This window comes from Rana temporaria, chromosome 3 (assembly GCF_905171775.1).
Source record: "Rana temporaria chromosome 3, aRanTem1.1, whole genome shotgun sequence".
Classification (NCBI taxonomy): domain Eukaryota; kingdom Metazoa; phylum Chordata; class Amphibia; order Anura; family Ranidae; genus Rana; species Rana temporaria.
The window spans coordinates 267,160,347-267,181,880 of record NC_053491.1 but is presented as its reverse complement, the minus strand read 5'-3'; the positions used below and the strand labels follow the sequence as shown (position 1 = coordinate 267,181,880).

General features: G+C 41.7%; 1 protein-coding gene across 6 annotated transcripts in view; it reads left to right on the top strand.

The window, feature by feature from the left end:
* ACSL6 (acyl-CoA synthetase long chain family member 6) overlaps positions 1-21,534 on the top strand; it is a 324,620-nt gene that overhangs the window by 291,530 nt on the left and 11,556 nt on the right. For all 6 annotated transcript variants that reach the window (XM_040344653.1, XM_040344651.1, XM_040344650.1 and 3 more), the window contains 5 exons: positions 10,707-10,802; positions 14,291-14,363; positions 17,855-17,943; positions 21,150-21,266; positions 21,362-21,505. In XM_040344653.1, coding sequence (XP_040200587.1) covers positions 10,707-10,802; positions 14,291-14,363; positions 17,855-17,943; positions 21,150-21,266; positions 21,362-21,505 — 519 coding nt within the window. The remainder of the gene's footprint in view (positions 1-10,706; positions 10,803-14,290; positions 14,364-17,854; positions 17,944-21,149; positions 21,267-21,361; positions 21,506-21,534) is intronic.

Sequence of the window (21,534 nt, the reverse complement as noted above, 5' to 3'; positions counted from 1 at the left end):
CTATATATAGTATGGTCAAGTTAAAGCGTTTCTAAAGTCAAATGTTTTTTTTTTTTTATTTCTGTAAAATAACAAACCTGTTACTTGCTCAGAGCAGCCCCAAACCTCCTATTCTGGGGTCCCAGCCAGCTCTATCTGCACTTCTTTTTCTCCATCAGCTCCCATTGTAAACGGCTTGCTATGGGGGCAGACATGAAGGCTTGATCCCAAGCCAGGCTGGGTGCATCCATAGACACACATAGGGTGGCTCCCTCCTCACAGGATTTGATTTACAGCAGCAGGACTCAATGGCTCCCACTGCTGCCTCAGTCCAGAGGAGAGGAGAGGCCGTTCAATGCGCTGGATCGATTGAGGATTGAGGTTAGTATTTTATGGGGGTGGGAAAGTACAGGAAGTTGTGAAAAGGTGTTTACATTGAGGCTGAATTCACACTATGTGCGGTGACAGATGTTTTACTGCATTGTAGAACATCTGTCATCGCAAGGACACACATGAAACAATTGTCTAGGGTTTTGCTGCAGTGTGCTGTGATAATATGCAGCCATGCTGCATTTTATCGCAGTGCACCGTACCAAATCACATGGACCCGTACGGCAGCATACAGCACCATGAATGAAGTGTACATTTTGTACACGTCAAAGACAAAAAATAAAAAAGGGAGGCGTGTGATTGGCTGAATCAAGCACCACACTGCCCCCTACTGCAGCTGGCAATCGACCGCTGCCGGAGCAGTAAAGTGCTACAGCAGCTGTCCGTTGTGTGAACATGTCTGCTCTGGTGAGGGCCTAATGCAGTGAAGGCATTAAGGTAAAAAAAAAAAAAAAATTAGAACCACTTGCCGCCCGCCCTATTACAAAATGGCGGCAAAGTGGTTTCAATATCCTGACCCGACGTCTTCAGGATATTGAGCCGCGGCATTCGTTGTTGCGGTGTGTCAGTCTGACGCCCCGCAACACTGATATAGGTAAAGAGTCTGACTTGCACTCTTTACCATGTGATCAGCCGTGTCCAATCACGGCTGATCAAGATGTAAACAAGAAGAGCCGGTGATCGACTTTTCCTCACTTGCATCTGTCAGGCTAAAGTAGAGGAGAGCTGATCGGCTGCTCCTCTAACGGGGGGGGGGGGGGGGGGGGTTGTGCTGATCGATTATCAGCGCGGCCCCCCCCCCGACATTAGACCACCAGGGATGACAATCGGTGCTGATTGGCATTCATCAGTGCAATTTTTATTACAGTACATCAGTGCCACCTATTCGTGCCGCCTTTCCGTGCCCATCAATGCCACCTCATCAGTGCCCGTCAGTGCAGCCCCATCAGTGAAGGAGAAAACTTGCTTATTAACAAAGTTTTGTAACTGGAAAAAAAAAAAGTTTTTCAAAATTTTTGGTCTTTTTTTTTTTTTTTTGCAGAAAATAAAAATCCCAGAGGTGGTCAAATACCACCAAAAGAAAGCTCTATTTGTGGGAACAAAATGATAAAAAAATTGTTTGGGTAAAGTGCGCAATTGTCATTCAAAGTGCAACAGAGCTGAAAATTGGTCTGGGCAGGAAGGTGTATAAGTGCCCTGTATTGAAGTGGTTAAGGAAACCCATTGTAACAGCAATATGTAGTCTCATTGTTGTCCTCTTAGAAGACCATCTCTGGTTTCAATATTGTTAAGTTAATAAATTGGAGGAAATTGGAGAGGGAATTAGATTATAATGGGGCAGTCAGGTCAGACAGTGGTCAGCCCCTAGTGGTGTGTGGAATGGGGATAGATGGGGGAGGGCTATCGCAGATGATATGAAGGTTCTTATGTTACAATCAACTATTGTAAATGGTACTATTTGTACAAAAAAATTATGCAACATACGTTTGCAAAATGTGACAATGAATGAAAGTGTTTGTTCACCAAGGCCAGATGTCTGCCAAGCAAAATAGGTGAGTTGGAAGCTCTAGTGCACAAAAAGAAATATGATCTAATTGGTATTGCTGAATCTTGGTTTCATTCTTCTCATGACTGGGCTATTAATATTTCTGGCTATGCTCTCCTCTTTCAGAAAGACGGGGTAAAAGGAGGGGTGGTGGTGTCTGTCTCTATGTGAGAAGTGATCTCAAAGTGAGTGTGAACGAGGACCTACTTGATGGAGAGTGTGATGAGTCTGAAGCATTATGGGTGGAACTGTACATGGGTGTGCGTACAACAAAGGTTGTCATTGGAAATTGTTATAGCCCTCCCAGCATTGAGGAGGTGGAGACTCAGCTTCTTGCACACATGGAAAGGGCTGGGACAGTGATAATAATGGGGGATTTTACCTACCTGGAAATTGACTGGAGTAATGGCACTGCTGGGACAGTTAAAGAGAAAAAAAATGTATAAACCTATTACAAGACAATTTTATGGTCTAGTTTGAGGCCCCCACTAGGAATTCATCAAAGTGACTGTATGTAAACTGACTGAAAAAGTATATTTCCATGGGCAATAAGTTTAAAAAGGTAAAGATAAAAACCTATGCGGCTCACGGCCAAAGTTAAAATGGCTATAAATAAAAAGAGCCTTTAAAAAATATAAAAATAAAGGAACGCTATCATTGTTTTAAATGTTACAAAGAATATAACAGAATATGTAAAAAGGAAATCGAGGACGCAAAAATTCTAAATGAACAGATTGCAAAAGGTAGAAGGACAAACCCTAAAAAAATATTTAAATATATTAATAGTAAAAAGGTAAGGTCTGAGCATGTAGGCCCTTTACAAAATAATCTAAAGTGGGGTACTGGGGACTAAAAAGGCACATTTATTAAATACTTTCTTCAGCTCTGTGTATACAAAGGAGCATGGGGGAGCTCATGTCCATAATAGGGGTGGTATTGACACAGCCCCAAATTATCCACAATGGCTCAAAAAAAGATTGAGAGCTATGGACTCCAGAGAGAGATATAATTTTGCCCCTGTACAAATCATTAAGACCTCATCTGGAATATGCAGTTCAGTTTTTGGCACCAGTTCTCAAAAAGGATATCGGGGGAACTGGAGACAGTGCAGAGAAGGGCAACCAAACTGATAAGAGGCATGGAGGAGCTCAGCTATGAGGAAAGATTGGAGGAACTGAATTTATTCACTCTTGTTTAGAGGAGAATTAGGGGGGATATGATCAACATGTACAAATGCATACAAGTGGTCCATATTGTGAACTTGCTGTTAAGTGATTCACTTTAAGGTCATCACAGAGGACAAAGGGGAACTCTTTACGTCTAGAGGAAAAAAGATTTTACCTCCAAAAACTGAAAGATTACTTCACAGTAAGAGCTTTGAAAATGTGGAATAGACTCCCTCCAGAGCTTGTTCTGGCAAGCTAAGTCGATTGCTATAAGAAAGGCCTGGATTCTTTCCTAAATGTGCATAATATAACTGGGTACTAACATTTATAGGTTAAGTTAATCCAAGGAAAATCTGATTGCCTCTCGGGAGATCAGGATGGATTTTTTCTCCCCTGCTGTAGCAAATTGGAGCATGCTTTTGCTGGGTTTTTTTTGCCTTCCCCTGGATCAACTGTATATATGGGATTGTATTTTTTATTTTATTTTTTGGTTGAACTTGATGGACTTATGTCTTTTAACCTGACTAACTATATAATTAGAATTAGCAAGTTAAAACACTGAAATGGTTTACTTTTTCCTCAATAAAATTATCAAAAATGTAGAAATACGTTTTAAAATATGTACTAATATTGAGTGAAATTAGATATATGATGTACATAAAATATTTATGATATAAATAAAAACCTGTAAGGGTGCATCAACACAGGATTTTTGTCAATGTACATTGTAGTGATGAAACCATTGACTTTTTCTGATCCTAGGACTACACAAGTCCTTTAGGATCAAAGGGCATGTCCTGCATTGCCAGTGCCACCCAGTAGTAGTTCAGTCACCATCAGAGGCGTAACTAGAACCTTCAGGGCCCCGGTGGAAGTAACCATGAAGAGCCCCCTGACCTCTGGTCTGGGGGCCCTCTCTAATGATCCTGGTGTCCTTTTCTCCCATCATGGGGCTCTTGATTATGATCCTGCAGCAGGAGCCCTTTCTGGCATCTTTTACACATTTGAACCAATCAAACCACCCATTGTTTTGTATGGGAAGGCGGATATAAACAGATGAGTCCATTTACACCTGCGTGCATCCACTCCAATGAAAACGGATGGATGGAGATCTATTCTCCTTTCATCTAGTGGATTGGATGACAGTCAGACTGGTTCATAGACAACAGCAGTCTGTGTCCACTCTGCACTAGTGGAGCAGACACAGACCTGTCATCCTCCTGCTCAGCAGGGATCAGCGGAGAGTTCCCCCACTGAGCAGGTGGATTTGCCTGGGCAGAGTCTGCCCATGTGAAAAGGCCCTAAGTGGGAGCTCTGTGGACTGTAATGTAAAGGGAAACTGATGTAAGAGGTGCACTTGGAATCCTGATGTAAGGGGGTCTCTTCTCACCAAAGCCCCCACGTGCATCAGAGTCCCCCTTTACATTACAGTCCACAGAGCTCTCCCTTACATAACTGTGCTCAAAGGCTGGCGAGATAAGAGAGCAAGGGGGAAGGGGACATTTCCCTTACCATAGATGGAGGCTTGGGCCCTGGATTGGTTTAACAAGGCCTACTAGCCTGTACTATACATACACATAGGCAGGCAGAGCATGCTGGGGCTTGTAGTGCACCACACTAGGGAAACCCCAGTGGGCTGCTGTGTTGGTTGAGGGGCTCTGGAGGTGATAACCTACTCTCTTCAGTCCCCTAAATGACAGACCCACCTGTGTGCTGTTTTCTTTTCAACCACTGAGAAGTATATTAGGAAGCAAGGTGTTTGGCTGACCTGGAGAGCTGTGGATCCTCTGTGGAGGGTTGCAGCATCCATAGTACAAGCTGGCCTTTCCTCCACTATCTACCTGCAGGTTGCTGGAGTTTCTCTTTGCGAAGTACGGAGGAGCTGCCGAAGATTGTAATGTGGGCGGAGCCATGGGCACACACGAGGGGGGTGGGAGGAGAACAAGATCCTGTCTCTGTGTCTTTCCACCTGTCCGACGTCCGTGCGAGGAGGGGGGGGGGTTTGTCAGTGCGGGGTCCGAGCAGTGTGACAGAGTGTAATAGATACTCTGCTCATAACTGCAGCCAGCAAGCCAGAAGCCACATTACAGGCTTTTGGCCACCCTACCCCCACATGGGCAGAACTCCAGGACCCGGTCATTCTGTGAGCCAGAATCAAGGCCCAGAAACCACCCATGTGAATGTATCCTACTCGCAGGAGCTCTCATTATTCCAATAGGTTATTGACACAAAATTCCATTTGCTGGATAAGTGCAGTTCATGCTGCACTGTACAAAATGTTATGAAACCTAGCATTTATTTTGTGTGGTATTTTGGAAACAAGTTTAAAAAAAAAAATTTCAACCACATCAATACATGAGTACGAAGAGTCGGTCTTGATGCTTTCAGATTAAAATTTGTCACTTAAAAGTTTTTTTTAAATCATTTACCAGCACATTTTGTCCTTCAGTTCCATTACTCATTGATGTAATGAATAATTAAAGACCTATGCTGTAACACCAGTCACATTCCCTAGAAATGTGGATAGCATAATATTAATGGAAATATGTCATGAAAAATTTAGACCGTACTGTGCCTCAGAGAAATGTTTCCCGGATACCCAAGTACTGTATACCTGTATTATAACATTACTTCTCTAAAGGTGAACAGATCAGCTACCATGCAGGTCTGACTGAGTTATATGCAATATCAGACAGGCCACTAAAGTACAAATCTGGTAGATCGGAAAAGAACAGGTTTTGTAAATTTGTGAAAGCCAGCAATCTGCCATCTGGCCTTTCCTACAACATGAGGGCAGACAGTTCAGTTACAATACAAATCAATACAGGAGTTATCAGAGGGCCCCGCTTGTTCGAGCTTACAATCTAGAAAGGGGGGGTCAAGTGGAACAAAGGGTAATAACTGTGGGGTATATGCAAACCCAGTCACTAAAATCCTGTCAACTGTAAGCTTTGCCATGTTAACACGTTAACCACTTAAGTCCCCAGACCTGCTTCCTAAACCTCCCAGAGTGTTTTTCATTTCAAGCTATGTCTTAGTTCCACAAACTATAACTTTAGGGGTTTTGATAGTCTACCTTAACATATAATACATAATTTGTTGTAAACAGATAGAGCTTTAATTTGGTAGCAAATTTGGATACATACATTTTTATTTCCTCGGTTTTTATTGGCAATAAAATAGTTTGGGGCTAAAAAACCTTGACCTCTACACAGGATGACGATATCTCAGTGATCAGCAGCACTGCAGGCAGTTCAGTATTCAGTGACAAAGGGCATGGCAGCCTGGTACACCCTGTGTTTAGCTTACAGCTTCCCACAGTGTGGGCTGTGCCCCTCATCCTTGGTTCCAACTACTGACACTCGCCAACTTGCTCCCAACTGTACACTCTCTTGAATTCAGTGCCAGGTCTTTTTGGATGGCTGCTGCTTGCCTTTTTTTGGCAGGGCTGGGTTGCACTTACAGTGCTGCTCAGGAAGGGGGCAAATGCCTGCTCCCTCCACACAGCCGCTGCTCACCACCCATATTTTAGCCCAGCTTCCCACTGTACTGAACTTTCAGGCTGCATTCATACCTGAGCATAGCGTTTTGCTGCGATTTTGCAGCGTTTTTTACCGCGATTTGTCGCAAATTTGGACAGGTCTAGGGTCACCAATGTTAAAAACAGAAAAACGCCCAAATCTGCCTAAAAAAAAAAAGTCACAGAACTTGTTTGAGCTTCAGGCGTTTTTGAACTTCTGGCTTCAGGCGTTTTGGAGTGGAGATGTGAACATCTCCATAGAGAATAATAGATTTTTCCCCCTCCAGCGTTTTGTAGCTTCAGGCCTCAAGCTACAAAACGCCCAGGTGTGAATGGGGTCTTAGAGTCACAGTACTGCTCAGTCAGAGGGCGGTAAGGTGTGTGTGGAGTCACCTGTGTCCTAGCAAAGAGTCAGAACATGAATTCCTCAGATTGAGACTTTAAACCTAGCCACAAACAGTTTGATTAGTAAAAAAAGTATTCAAAACTTATTGCACATTGATAATATATAACATGAACGTGGGTATATACGCAACAAACACAAATATTGGGAATGGAAATGGAAACCAGCTGCAAGGAAAAGCCCAGAACTTTGTCTGACAGACAGAACGACTAACGCGTTTTGAAAAACAAAATGCAGATCTTCAGGGACAGAGGGCTTGTGGGTTCCAGATCTGTGGCTTATATCCCAAATGTTGATGCTCCACCCATAAAGATAAAACATAACTCAAAAATAAAAAGAAAGCTTTGTCTGTCAGAGCAGCGCACAAGCAACAGAAAATGTGAATGACATCAGCCAAAGGTCTGTATAATGTGGAATGGTATTATTGTGTAACTTGGGCCCCTTTCACACTTGTGACTTCAATGTGGCGCAATTTTGCGTCTGCGATTTCAGGGAATGCCTGTGTAACGGGCATCAAAATCAGACTAAAGTAGTGCAGGGACTACTTTGAAGTCGGAACAACTTGAAATAGTACTAATATGAATGGTTGTCATTGGAATTCATGGGAAACTACTTGTCATGCTACTTTGTAGTCCCAAATCGTGGGAAAAGTCGTACAAGTGTGAAAGGGGCCTTGGTGGTATAACTCTATATAGACCATAGCTATAGAGGAGAGGTAGAATAGTACTTTCCCCTCAATATAGGTCCGGTTGATAGAGAATGTATATCAAAAATTAAATCGTCCAAAACATCATGGGCTAAAGATGGTTGTATCCATCAGCCAGATATCTGGACGTGCTTTATGGATCCTAATTTTGGAGTCAAAATGATGTGGCTGGTGGTGTATGGCAAGTTGTTTGTTAATACTTTTAGCCCAGGTTCACACTGGGTACGTTTTGCTTCGATTTGAGATGCGATTTCACATGTGAAATCGCATCTCAAATCGGCGGCAATTGTCGGCAATGACACAGTCCTAATCGGTGCGCCGCTGCACCGATTTCAAAAAGTAGTTCCTGTACTACTTTTTGCGATTTCTGGCCGCGATTTCCATTGACATCTGTGCAGAAACCTGCACAGATGTCTCTTAAATCGCGGCCGAAATCGGGACTGCCGGCGGGAGTGAAATCGTGCGAGTTCAGCTGAACTCGCACGGCTTCACTCCCGCAGCCCAGTGTGAACCAGGGCTTACTACCAAACTGTTTGTGGCCCGGTTTAAAGTCCCAATCTGAGGAATTCCTGTTCTGACTGTAGTCCACTATCAGTTTGAGTAATTAGTTGCAGTAGAGGGTCTCTTTAACCACTTAAAGCGGTTGTAAACCCGCATCGAAATTTTTTATTTTTTTTTCTCCTGCAAGGCAAAAGTCATAATGAGCTAATATGCACCGCATATTAGCTCATTATGAAATACTTACCTCGGAACGAGGTGTGTAGAACTTGCCTGGTCCACGCCGAGCGAGATGTCCTCTTGCCTGGCGTGTCTTCCGGGTATCGCCGCTCCAGCGCTGTGATTGGCTGGAGCGGCGATGACGTCACTCCCACGCGCGTGAGATTTAAATTCGGCAAGGTTCGGCGGCTGCCGGTCCTTTCGCCGTAGATCCCCACTGCGCATGCGCTGCGGCGCATTGTGAGGGGAATATCTCCTAAACCGTGCAGGTTTAGGAACTATTCTCCTTACCTACAGGTAAGCCAAAAAAATGGGGTTTACAACCACTTTAAGGATCCCTCACTGTATATATACGGCATTTTTTTAAAGATGGATATCTCGGTAACAGCAGCAGCTGCTGCCACAACCGAGATATCCATCTTTTCAGTGAGCGGTCCTTTAAATAACAGTGGTCTCCACAGTGGATTTGCCGCAAGATCACGGTTATCGGCGGTGGGAGAGGGCCCGCCACTCTCCCGCGCCCTCCGCTGCTTACTGGAGCCGTCGGCAGCGGCGGAGGCGATCGGGTCCTCTCTCCTGCTAGGCTGGGATACGAGTGAGGGCAAGATGGCCCCCGCCCGTCCCCATAGCATAGCAGGGCGGAAGAGTGCCTGTCATGCTTTTTTCTATTTACAAGGGATGTTTACATTCCTTGTAATAGGAATAAAAGTGATTCATTTTTTTTGTGTAAAAATGTATAAAATAAAAATAAATAAGAAAACAAAAAAAAAAATTTTTTTTTAAAGTGCCCCGTCCTGACGAGCTCGTGCGCAGAAGCGAACGCATACGTGAGTAGCGCCCGCATATGAAAACGGTGTTCAAACCACACAAGTGAGGTATTACCACGATCGTTAAAGCGAGAGCAATAATTCTAGCCCTAGACCTCTGTAGCTCAAAAGATGCAACCTATAGATTTTTTTAAACGTCGCCTATGGAGATTTTTAAGGGTAAATGTTTGACGCCATTCCACAAGCAGGCGCAATTTTGAAGCGTGATATGTTGGGTATCATTTTACTCGGCGTAACATTATCTTTTACAATATATAAAAAAATTGGGCTAACTTGTCTTATTTTTTAATTCAAAAAAGGCGAATTTTTCCCCAAAAAATACGCTTGTTAGACCGCTGCGCAAATACGGTGTGACGAAAAAGTATTGCAATGACCGCCATTTTATTCTCTAGGGTGTTAGAAAAAAACTGTTTTAATCTTGTAAACGCCAAATCTGAAAAACTGGCAAAGTCCTTAAGTGGTTAAGCATGTCCTAGCAAAGGACCCAGGCATACATCAAAATATGGGACAAACTTCATCTCGTATAGAATTATTGACACCTTCATTTAGATATGGAATAATCCCACATTATATGGGATGGGTGGCAACCCTATACACACACTCTTAAATGCTTCTTACAAACTCTTGCATTAAAGCAGAAATTCTTAGTTTGCATATATTGCAATACATGTTCAGGCTGGCCAGCTTTGTCAAAGGGATTCCTCCCTGTCCAGCACCAACTTTACAAAATGACAAATACATATTGGCACTTTGCACTCACATTAGAGAAGCTCGGACTATACTCTTGGTCCTGGTCTATAAATCTACAAACAATATTTCATATTTATATTGTGAACACATTTTTTGTTCACCGATTATTCATTCATTGATTCATTCATCTTGCTGTACCTGAATCGGCTTTTGATCTAGAAAACACTCATGTAGTACGCCTATTTACTGGAAATTTACTGTATATTCTTTTCTAATCAAAGAATTTTTGTTAAAATTTCCATACAAATAACACAAAAATTAAAGGCAGCTGGTTTTGGTATATAACAATCGGGTATAATAATATACTGTATATTGTTAATAACTTTGTCACTCCTCTTTCTGTTCCTCACAAGTTACATTTATTACACTGGAAATCAATTAAGCCAGGTTCACCATGTCTGTTTTTGTAAATTTTTAGTGTGCTTTTTACATGTCTTATTTTTTCAAACCCCAGTGCAACATTTAGCAACATCGCTTCTTATGACACATTTGTGTGTTCTCACAATGCACAAATCAAAGCATGAAGGTATGAACAGGCCCTTAAACAGAACAAATTTCCAAACATTTGCTCATCAAAGTGGTTAACTTCAGTGCTTTTTTTTTTTTTTTTTTTACAGGAAGCTCAGTAGCTCAGTCCAGACATTGCTTAGGCCAGCATTGATTTTGAATCATCATATTGTAACTTTGTTTCCTTGTGTGCAGGCTAGCCTTGGGGGGCGTGTTAGAATGATTGTAACAGGAGCTGCACCCGCATCACCTACAGTTTTAGGATTTCTACGAGCAGCCCTTGGATGTCAGGTACAATATATTTGTATAACTTTTGTAAATGGATAAATATATTTAAAAAAAAAAAATGCTTTCCTTAAATTGTCGTCCAACACAGAAATTAAAGTGGTAGTAAAGTCCGCTTGGTAATCCTATAATAAGGCTTACCTGTAGGTAAAATGAATATCTTCTAAACGGGCACCATTTTGGAAATATTTACTGTGCATGCAGCCAGCGACCTCACCGGCACATGTGCTCTGAAGGTTTGGCATACATTGCCAGAACTTCAGAGATTTGTGCCGGAACCAAGGGCTCCCGCATGCGTGCGTAGGAGTGACGTCATTGCGGCTTTAAGTTACTGCATGCCTGCAGACACAGTTTAAATGATGCTTGAAATTGGTTTTCTGTTCTAAAATACTGAACAAGCAAAAAAAATTATTAAATATCTGTGCTGCCAACTTTTACATTTGTTTGGTGGTTACCAGGAATAAACGAGATTGGGTGCATGAATTTATACAGTGATCTGTAAGTGCTGGCCACCTTCTCACTGTATATACTGTATATAGATAAAACCATCAGGCAGCAGCCCTCAGGATTGCATTGTCGGTAACATCTGATAGTTAATCTACCAAGCATATCCAAATTGTGGGTGTGGACAGATTGTGCCAACAGGGAAAAAGGGCTTGAAGGGGCACGGTTAAAACAAACACTCACTGTATACAGGGTACACATGTCACAGTACGTGTTTACACAAAATACGCTTTAGTTACTGTGCCACGAAGTGAAATTATAACAGATATGTACAAACCTCAGAACATTCATTTTTAAGTAAGGAAACTGTTCCGTTATATATGCTTTTCTACACAGAACTTCCTTTAAAGAAGAACTTTGGGATTATGTAATGTACTTAGTGTGCAGTGATCAAGAGTATGAAATGTACAACCTAGTGCATAAAGTGTAGAGCTTGTGCTAAACGCAGAGCAGGGGCCAGTGGTGACAAACTCCTGGCCCCAGGAGTGTGTATAACAGAGCGTGCAGGGCTCAGAAGTGTGTAACACAGATTACAAAGTCAGGAGTGCATAACGCACAGATTGCAGTGGCCAAGAGTACAGGATTCAGGAGTTCATGACAAAAAGTGGTGGGGTTAGGAGTCCATTTAGCACAGAGCTCAGAAGTATATAACACAGGCCATTGTACAGAATACAATGAAAAATTACCCCCTCTTCCCAGTACAACTCTCTCCCCCTTATGCCACGTACACACGATCGGACATTCCGACAACAAAACCGTGGCTTTTTTTCCCCGACGCATGTTGACACAAACTTGTCTTGCATACAGAAATGTTGTCGAAAATTCCGATTGCAAAGAACGTGGTCACATACAACACGTATGACGGCACTATATAGGGAAGTTCAATACTAAGTGTGCCACCCTTTGGGCTCCTTCTGCTAATCTTATGTTAGAAGTTTGGTGAGAGACGATTCGCGCTTTTCAGCCTTGTGCTTTTCAGTCCGTTACAACATGACGAATGTGCCATCTCCATTACGAACGCAAGTTTTAACAAACCAAGCGCTTCCGTCTCATACTTGATTCAGAGTATGCGTATAATTTTTGTGCATTGGAATTGTCTACACACAATTGGAATTTACGAGAATGGATTTTGTTGTCGGAAAATTTGAGAACCAGCTCAATTTTTGTTGTCGGAAAATACAGATCTCCCACCAACAGCCTTAAACTCCCCCTCCAAGCCCTCCTCTCAGCACAGATGCCCCCAGTAGACCACTCTTCCTTACCAGTATACCACCAGCACAAAACCCTTTCCAGTATAAATTTGCACTGTCAACTTAGCAGATGCAATGGCAGACTTCAAAACATGTGGCAGCCCACTCCCCCCCCCTCCCCTCCCATGTCATGTGACAAGAGCAGAGAAGCAGCTTCCCCATGGATTTGAACTGTTGCTATTAGGTGGGCAAAAGTGGCTATGCAGAACAAATTCCATAGCTATGGCAGCAGCGTACAACACAAAAAAAAACTTTGGGCCACTGCAACACCCCCAGAGTGAAAAGGCACCCAGCGCAGCCCACACTCTCTAAGCACACTACTAGTAGGTGGAAAATATTAACTGTAATATCAGTAAAAGCTACAATTGTATTATCAAGTTTCCTAGTGTTGAACATTTTCTTGCAAAAATTGCCCCTAGAAATCAAGTTGTTAAAAAAATCTCTAGGCAATGTGCATGCATTTTTTTTAAGTGATAACTTCTTTCAAATGGCAACAGTAAGGTAGCATTGTCCCTGGGTATTTTTTATCTCTCAGATTTTTGTACCACCCCTGGACAATGCATTTGATTTTCTCTCCAGAAGAACCAACTCACATTCTGGCATTATCTAAAGTGAGCATCTGCTTCCTGGACTTAATTTAGCCATGCATGGATTTTGAACCACATGTGGCCACTGTGGTTGAAAAGAAGGTGATCTGCAGCGCTGATCTGTGTAATTCTGATAGTGGGGGAGTCTCCCTGCTGTCAGAATACAAAGACACATCAGGCAGAATTCCCTCATCCAACTCATGTGTCCCATGTCAACTGACTCATCTATGTCAAGCCTTACAGTAGATGCTAGCCTTAAGATGGGAAGATCATTTAAATGGTGTCTGTGCAGTTCTTGCTGTTTTCTCAAATGTCTGAAAGAGTAATGGCCCCTGCTGCAGCCTGCTTGTTACCTGCTTGTAATGTTGCAGTTTGATCACTGAAATTGCAGAGACTGAGGAAATTCTTCTTCCTCCTGCAGCAGACGGATGACATAATCTTGGCCTAATTTGAGTAATTTGGAGCTCATGGTTGCCATTAAAATATAAGGTAGAGCATTTTTCAAAAAGTATGCTGTAGCCGCTTAAGGGAATATGCTGGGAATTCATACCAATTTGCAAAGTTCCTGAAAAGTCCACTTTAAGGCCCGGTTCACACTTGTGCGAGTTCATAACGAATGTGATGCGTCAAAAACACTTTGAATTTGCATGTCATCCCTAAAGTCATTGTTTTTAATGACGGTCCTTCACATATGTGTACATTTGTTGAGATTCCTCTACGAATGCGATGCATTTAAAAAAAGGGTCTTGTCCGACTTTACTGCGTTGCGAATTTAGTCTCCATAGACATCAGTGTAAATTGTTCTGAAATCGCAGTGATTCAGATATGTGCGAATTCCACCACGCGATTCTCCATGTGGGCGGGACAGAACCCACTCCACAAGAACCAGGAAGTACACAGGAAGTTAAAACCTTTTTTTTTTTTTGCAATTGATTTCATTGGCTAGAACATTAATCACAGTCCCACTCCTTAAAGTTGTGGTAAAATCCGCACCTCAGAATGGACAAAAAATGGATTAAATTCACAGCGTATCAGTGTGAATCGGACCTAACTCAGTAAGCCATGTTACTTACTGACAAAATTACATGTTCCAGAATTGTATATGTGTACTATCTTCCTTGCATCTAAATGACTGGCACTGTGTTTTTGTTAGGTATATGAAGGTTATGGGCAGACAGAATGTACAGCTGGCTGTACCTTTACTACCCCTGGGGACTGGACATCAGGTATGTGTGTTAACTACATACAGTATTTATCATATCTGCATGCAGTAATATTCTTATGTCTTCTATGGGATACAGATATGCATCAAAAGAGCATAATCATTGAATAAAAATAACAGTATTTCCACACTTTTACACGTCACCAAGTCCCAAACAATTCAAGATGGGATTCATGGAGATTGTTTAAGCCCATACATTTGTCAATCATGCACCAGCAGACTAAAACTGAAAGGTGAACTCCAGTCCAAAATGCATCATTTGTAAACTGGGAATAGATATATGCTACTTCAATAGTACCTAGAGTACCATGTCTGCGTTTTGTTCTTGCATGCATTTTTTGGCAAAAACTATTTTATTGCACAAAGAGGTGCATCTGTTAACACCATGGCTGCTGGTAGCACTATGCCATTAGTATGTTGTGTGGCCACAGCTAGCCACTGCACAGAATGCTACTCATTCATGGCTATTTTTATCTTGGCTGGAATTCTTCTTGAAAACTGTATATCTAAAATGAATTCAGCTTGAAAACGACCAATGGCTGTTTTATATAACCTGGCTTTGTGTGGTTTGACTTGGGCCTGAAAACAGATAAATCCATTCTTTACCAAGGAGAATACACTCCCAGATCTGCATTCACTACACGCTATGGGGTTGATTTGCTAAAATTGGAGAGTGCAAAATCTGGTGCAGCTCTGTACAGAAACTAGTCAAATTTTGTATTAATTTTTTGTCAAAGCTTAATTAAACAGCTGAAGTTAGAAGCCGATTGGCTACTATGCACAACTGCATCAGATTTTACTATATAAATGCTATCACTAACAGATCCTACCAGGTCTGCAAACTGGCAACTTAAAGGGGTTGTAAAGGTTAATTTTTTATTTTCTAAATAGGTTCCTTTAAGCTAGTGCATTGTTGGTTCCCTTTCCTTCGATTTCCCTTCTAAATGTTTTTGTTTTCTTTGTCTAAATTTCCCACTTCCTGTTCCTCAGTAAGCTTTCCCTCATCATCCGAGCTGTTCTGACTGGGGGTTAGTCGGCATGCTCGTCCCCTCCCTTGGAACTACATCCCTTCGGGAGACTCTGTGGACGTTCACTGACCCCCCAGTCAGAACAGCTCGGATGATGGGGGCAAGCTTACTGAGGAGGAACAGGAAGTGAGAAATTCGGACAAAGAAAAAAAAACATTTAGAAGGGAAATCGAAGGAAAAGGAACCAACAATGCACTAGCTTAAAGGAACCTATTTAGAAAATGAAAACCAAACCTTTACAACCCCTTTAATTCGGGCAGGGGAGCCCTCCACCAAACTCAATCAAAAAATCGCCACAGCCAAAGAAAAATAGATATGGGCTCAACCTTTCCCCTAGTCTTCAGAATTATTTTATAGTACAAGTAATTTTGGAAATGCATGCAATGGCACTCGATGGGTTAAAATCCCATACAATGCCTGTATTTCACAAAATTTGAATTACAAATAATATATACGATTTAAAAAGCTACCAATTACCAGATCGCTACCCATTACATTTAAACTACTCATTTGATGCTTTGAGCAATCATTTTCTCCACTTTCTATTATACTAGAATAAACTATTTTATGACCACATCTGTTATTTTGGGGTAAAAAATGTGAAGGGAATGGGTAGGTGTGTGTGTGTGTGTGTGTGAATGATGGCTACCTTGTTTAAAATCGATTGTCCTTTCAATAGACATGCCATGATAGCACGGTGTTATGATAATCATTTGATTGATTTGCATTCTACAGATTACTTTTATACCCATCATAAAGCTGGCCAATGTATCCAGTGAGCAAATACATTTTTTAATCATTGCCTGTGACTAATATGGTCACATTACCAACATACAATTTAGCTTTATCACTGGATCCCCCATTTGGCCAGCATGTTCCCTTAATAAACATAGCAGTTATTTGGTACAGTCATTGCAATGGTGGAGTGAATAGCAGATACAATATCATGGTAATTAATTGCCTGGTCAGCAAATGCTACAGATGAAAGCACAGGGAACTTTCCTGGTACAGAGGTGCTTAACCAATTCCTTACTGGGCACGTATACCCCTTCCGGACCAGGTGAAATTTCAGCTTCTGGCACTGCGTCGCTTTAACTGACAATTGCGCGGTCGTGCGACATGGCTCCCAAACAAAATTGGTGTCTTCTTTCCCCCACAAATAGAGCTTTCTTTTGGTGGTATTTGATCATCTCTGCGGTTTTTATTTTTTACGCTATAAACAAAAAAAAAAGCGACAATTTTGAAAAAAAGTCAATATTTACTTGTTACTATAATAGCCCATTTAAAAAAAAAAAAACAACATTTTTTTCTCAGTTTAGGCCGATACGTATTCTTCTACATATTTTTGGTAAAAAAATAAATCGCAATAAGCGACTGGTTTGCGCAAAAGTTATAGAGCTTACAAAATAGGGAACAGAATTATTATTAATTTTTATTATAACATTTTTTACTAGTAATGGCGGCGATCTGCGATTTGTATTGGGACTGCGACGTTATGGCGGACACTTTTGACACATTTTTGGCGCCATTCACATTTATACTGCGATCCGTGCTATAAAAATGCACCCATGCTGTGTCCCTATGTACAAGGGACACAGATCGGTCTCCTCTCTCCCCTGACAGGACATGGATCTCTGTTTACACAGAGATCCATGTCCTAGTCCCTGTAACCGCCGATTGCCTGACGGACATCGCGGCCGCCAGGCACGCGCATCGGTATCTCAGGAATGCGTGTGGCCTTGAAGAGTGGAGGACGCATATATGCGTCCTGTCAGATTTAGAACCACCCTGCGGCCACACATATTCGTACGACCGCCGGGAAGTGGTTAAAGTGTAGGTTCACCCTATAAAAAATTTCTAACATTATATCCAGCCCAGTTCTGCAAATAAAATGTCACTGACCTTTTTTGTTTTTTCCCTGTAGATATCGTTTAGCCATAGAATTCACCGCGGCTTCCGGGTAGGGAATCCCGCGGGAGTGGGCGTTCCTATTGACATGCCAATCAATTGGCATGCTAAACGACGGCGCACACAGCGCGTCATGACTTCCCGAAAGAAGCTCGGGTCGGTTCGGCTCTATTCCGCGCCGGTGCGCAGGCGCCGAATAGAGCCGACCCGAGCTTCCTTCGGGCAGTCGTGACGCGCTGTGTGCTCTGTCGTTTAGCATGCCAATTGATTGGCATGTCAATAGGAACGCCCACTCCCGCGGGATTCCCTACCCGGAAGTCGCGGTGAATTCTATGGCTAAACGATATCTACAGGGGAAAAAAAAAAAAGGTCAGTGCCATTTTATTTGCAGAACTGGGCTGTATATAATGTTAGAAATTTTTTATAGGGTGAACCTCCATTTTAACTAAGGTTAAGTTTTGCAGGGGAGTTTGCAAGAGCATTGCAGAGTATGAAACCTTAAGTACTACTACTAAAAAATACTAATATAATACAATGTGTACCTAAATGTTGTTCACAGGGCACGTGGGAGCACCATTACCTTGCAACTTTATCAGATTAGTTGATGTAAAAGACATGAATTATTTTGCTTCTAAAGGTGAAGGAGAGGTATGTAAATATATTTTGTATGCGTGCCATTGTTTTTCCTTGCCCAAAACTACACCTCTCTGATCAAAAGTACACCACCTTCCCCCTCATTCCCTAGAAGAACACCTCTTTTCTCAGAAGTACATTCCCTTCCTAGAAGTTCCCCTCTTTCCCCCAAAGAACCTTTCCTTTCTCTTGAAATACACCCCCTTCTCCAGAAGTACTCCTACTAACCCCCAGAGTACACCTCCTTCCCCAGAAGCACACCTTCCCCAGTTGTAGGCCTACTTCCCAAGAAATGTACCTCCTTCACACAAAGTATACCTTCATCCCCAGAAGTACCCCTCTTTCTCCAGAAATACTACTTCTTCCCCCAAATTACATCTCCTTTCCCAGAAATAAATTTTCTTCCCCAGAAGTACCTTGCTTCCCTAGAGGTATACCGCCTTTTCCAGAAATACCCCATTTTTCCCAGGATTTCCCCTCCTAACCCCCAGAGCACACCTCCTTCCCTAGAAGTATACCATCCCTAGAAGTACACATTCTTGCCCACTAGCACCTCTACCGCCCCAGAAATGCACCTAGCTAATTCCCACAAAATATACCTTCATCCCCAAAAGTATCCCTCCTTCCTCAGAAGTACATATTCTTCCCAAGAAGTACACCATCTTCCTCAGAAGTACCCTTTCTTTTCCAGAAAGACTCCTCTTTACCTATAGGCACAACTCCAGGCTCCAACTTCTCAAGGAAAATGCATAAAATAATTTATTTCAGTGATTGGGGGCTAATATCAAATGAATCACTTCTTTGATATACCTAATTAAATTTTTTGCTGTATGCCAAATTCCTGCATGGTCAGAATTGGGAATCCTTGGCTTGCAGAAGAGAAGAAATATCCCTGGGCAGGTAGTCCTCTTGCCAGGCTTGATAATTCTGTCTGCCAGACTGCACATTATTTGAGTGTCTGAAATGTTTATCTTTTAGTGTATAGTACTTCCTTTTCATAGTGTGATTGAGCAACAGCTTGATCCTTCTTGAGACGAGTAGCACTTGCTTTCTATGCACAGGTCTTACAAAAGCCCCATACCTTCCCACTTTTTAGCCTCCATTGATATAAAAGATGCATATTTTCACATACCTAATTTTTTCAGCCTCCCCAGAGGTTCCTACGTTTTACGGTAGAGGAACGTCATTCTCAGTTTGTGGCTCTACCCTTCAGACTGACTACTGCCCCTCGGGTATTTACAAAGGTCCTAGCACCAGTACTGGGCTTTTTAAGAGCCCAAGGGATTCTGGTGCTCAGGGGACCTGGACGACCTCCTGCTCAGAGATCACTTAGTACAGGCTCTAGAACAGAGCATAATACGCACAAGAGTGTTTTTACCATGTAAGGATCTGCGCCCTGAAGGTTTCTGGTGGAGTGAACAGGTGACAGGGGTGATATCTCCATAGAAAGAACCAAGGCATATATGCTATCACCTGTCACTTGTCATCCCCCTTGTGATAGCAGTAGAGTGTAAAAAGCCCCCTGCCCCCAAGTACAGTACATGAACATGCAAACATAATTGTGCATGTCGGGGGTGCCCAATTTTCAGGCTGATGGATGTCAGGTCATGCAACAACTGCAGCTTGTAAACCAATAAATGGAGAGATGGCAGCAAGTGACACTAAGCACACTGGGGTTTAAAGCGGTTGTATACCCGCAACTATTTTTTATTTTTTTACACCTGAAAGGCAAAAGGCATAATGAGCTAGTATGCACCGTAGTATGCACCGCATAGTAGCTGATTATGAAATACTTACCTTGGAACGAGGTGTGTAGAACTTACCTGGTCCACGGCGAACGAGATGTCATCTTGGAGACTTCATTCCGGCAAGGTCCGGCGACTGCCGGGCCTCTAGCCGAGGATCCCCGCTGCGCATGCGCCGCTGCAGTCAGCGGCGCATTGCGAGGGGAATATCTCCTAAACCGTACAGGTTTAGGAGATATTCTTTATACCTACAGGTAAGCCTTATAGACTTACCTGTAGGTAAAAGTTGAGCCAATACCCTGTGTATCCAGTAGATGGTAGCATAGCCACATGGACTAAACAACATAGACATAAATAGTCTTGTGTGAATTTTTATAATGGAAAAGGATTGATAAGCATGCACATGGATGGAGTTTTGGAGAAGAAAAAGTGGCACCACATAGGTTATTCACATGGTGGACTAGATGCACATCGATGCATACTGAAATAATAAACCTTTTGTCAACTTTAAACCTCCAATCATTAAAAATTGTCCTGAACGTCGCTATGTAACTGGCAGTGTTAATTTTGGCAGCAAATTTCGATTTAGTTTTAGTCTTAGGACTAAAATGGTATTTTAGTTTTAGTCCCATTTTAGTCATCTGCAATTTTTAGTTTTAGCCGTATTTAGTTGACTAAATCTCCAGTACATTTTAGTCGACTAAAACTAATTTTAGTAGTCTAAAATCAAATGGGTGTAATTAAATTGTAATGCATTAGTTAACATTTCACTACAATTTCCAAACTCATTATATACTGCTGGAGTGAAAAATCTAATATGTTATTTATGGTATTGAGGTATGAACATGCACTACAGACCAGTGTTCATTTTGAAGTTAAATTTCAATTTAGTTTTAGTCTTGATCTTTTGACTATCAATCAAGTCCAATTTTACAAGACTTTAATAAGTATAGCGCAGTATCTATCAGCTGCATTAAAGTGACTGAATTGGTCTATTGTACTGGTTCAAAAAAATTTGAATTTTTACTAAACTCCAAGGGTAATACTGTCTTTTTTTATATAGAGCTTGATTGAGCAGGATTTAATTCTTTGTGAGGTAGCTTATTGTAAAGTGTATTAAATCATAAGTGTTTATGCATACAATTGAATTAATCAAGTGTGTTATATTGTCTGTGACCTCCTTGTTTTGATATACTGTAGTTAAAACCCAACTTCAAACACTACAGTGGGGAAGAATAAAGACCTCTTTAATTTTTTTATTTTTTTATCTGTCAGTGACGCCATTCCCTTTATTTATTTTACTGGTGCTAACTTAATATGAGCAATGTCCTTTCCTTACTCAACTCAAAACCCAAGTTTGGTTTTAAAAGCCTCCAAATTAACCACATGACAATTTTAAATCAAAGTGCAAAATTCTTTAAAATAAACCCATTTATGCCTGATTATTTTCCCAATATCACTGTGTGATTCTTTCAGATATGTGTTAAAGGACCCAATGTATTTAAAGGGTATCTTAAAGACAAAGAAAAGACAGCAGAAGCATTAGATGACAGTGGCTGGCTGTACACTGGAGACATTGGAAAATGGCTTCCGGTATGTTGGCACTTTTCACCTTTTTAATGTCGAAATATCAAGGCTCCTAATATTGTATGTGTTTAACCAATGTCTTTTTACCTACATAATAAAAGAATGGAACTCTAAAGATCATAGACAGAAAAAAGCACATATTCAAGCTTGCACAAGGAGAATACATAGCACCAGAGAAGATTGAGAACATTTATATTCGCAGTGAACCCGTATCACAAATATATGTTCATGGAGACAGCCTTCAGGTAAGATTGCTCTGTATTTAAATATCTTT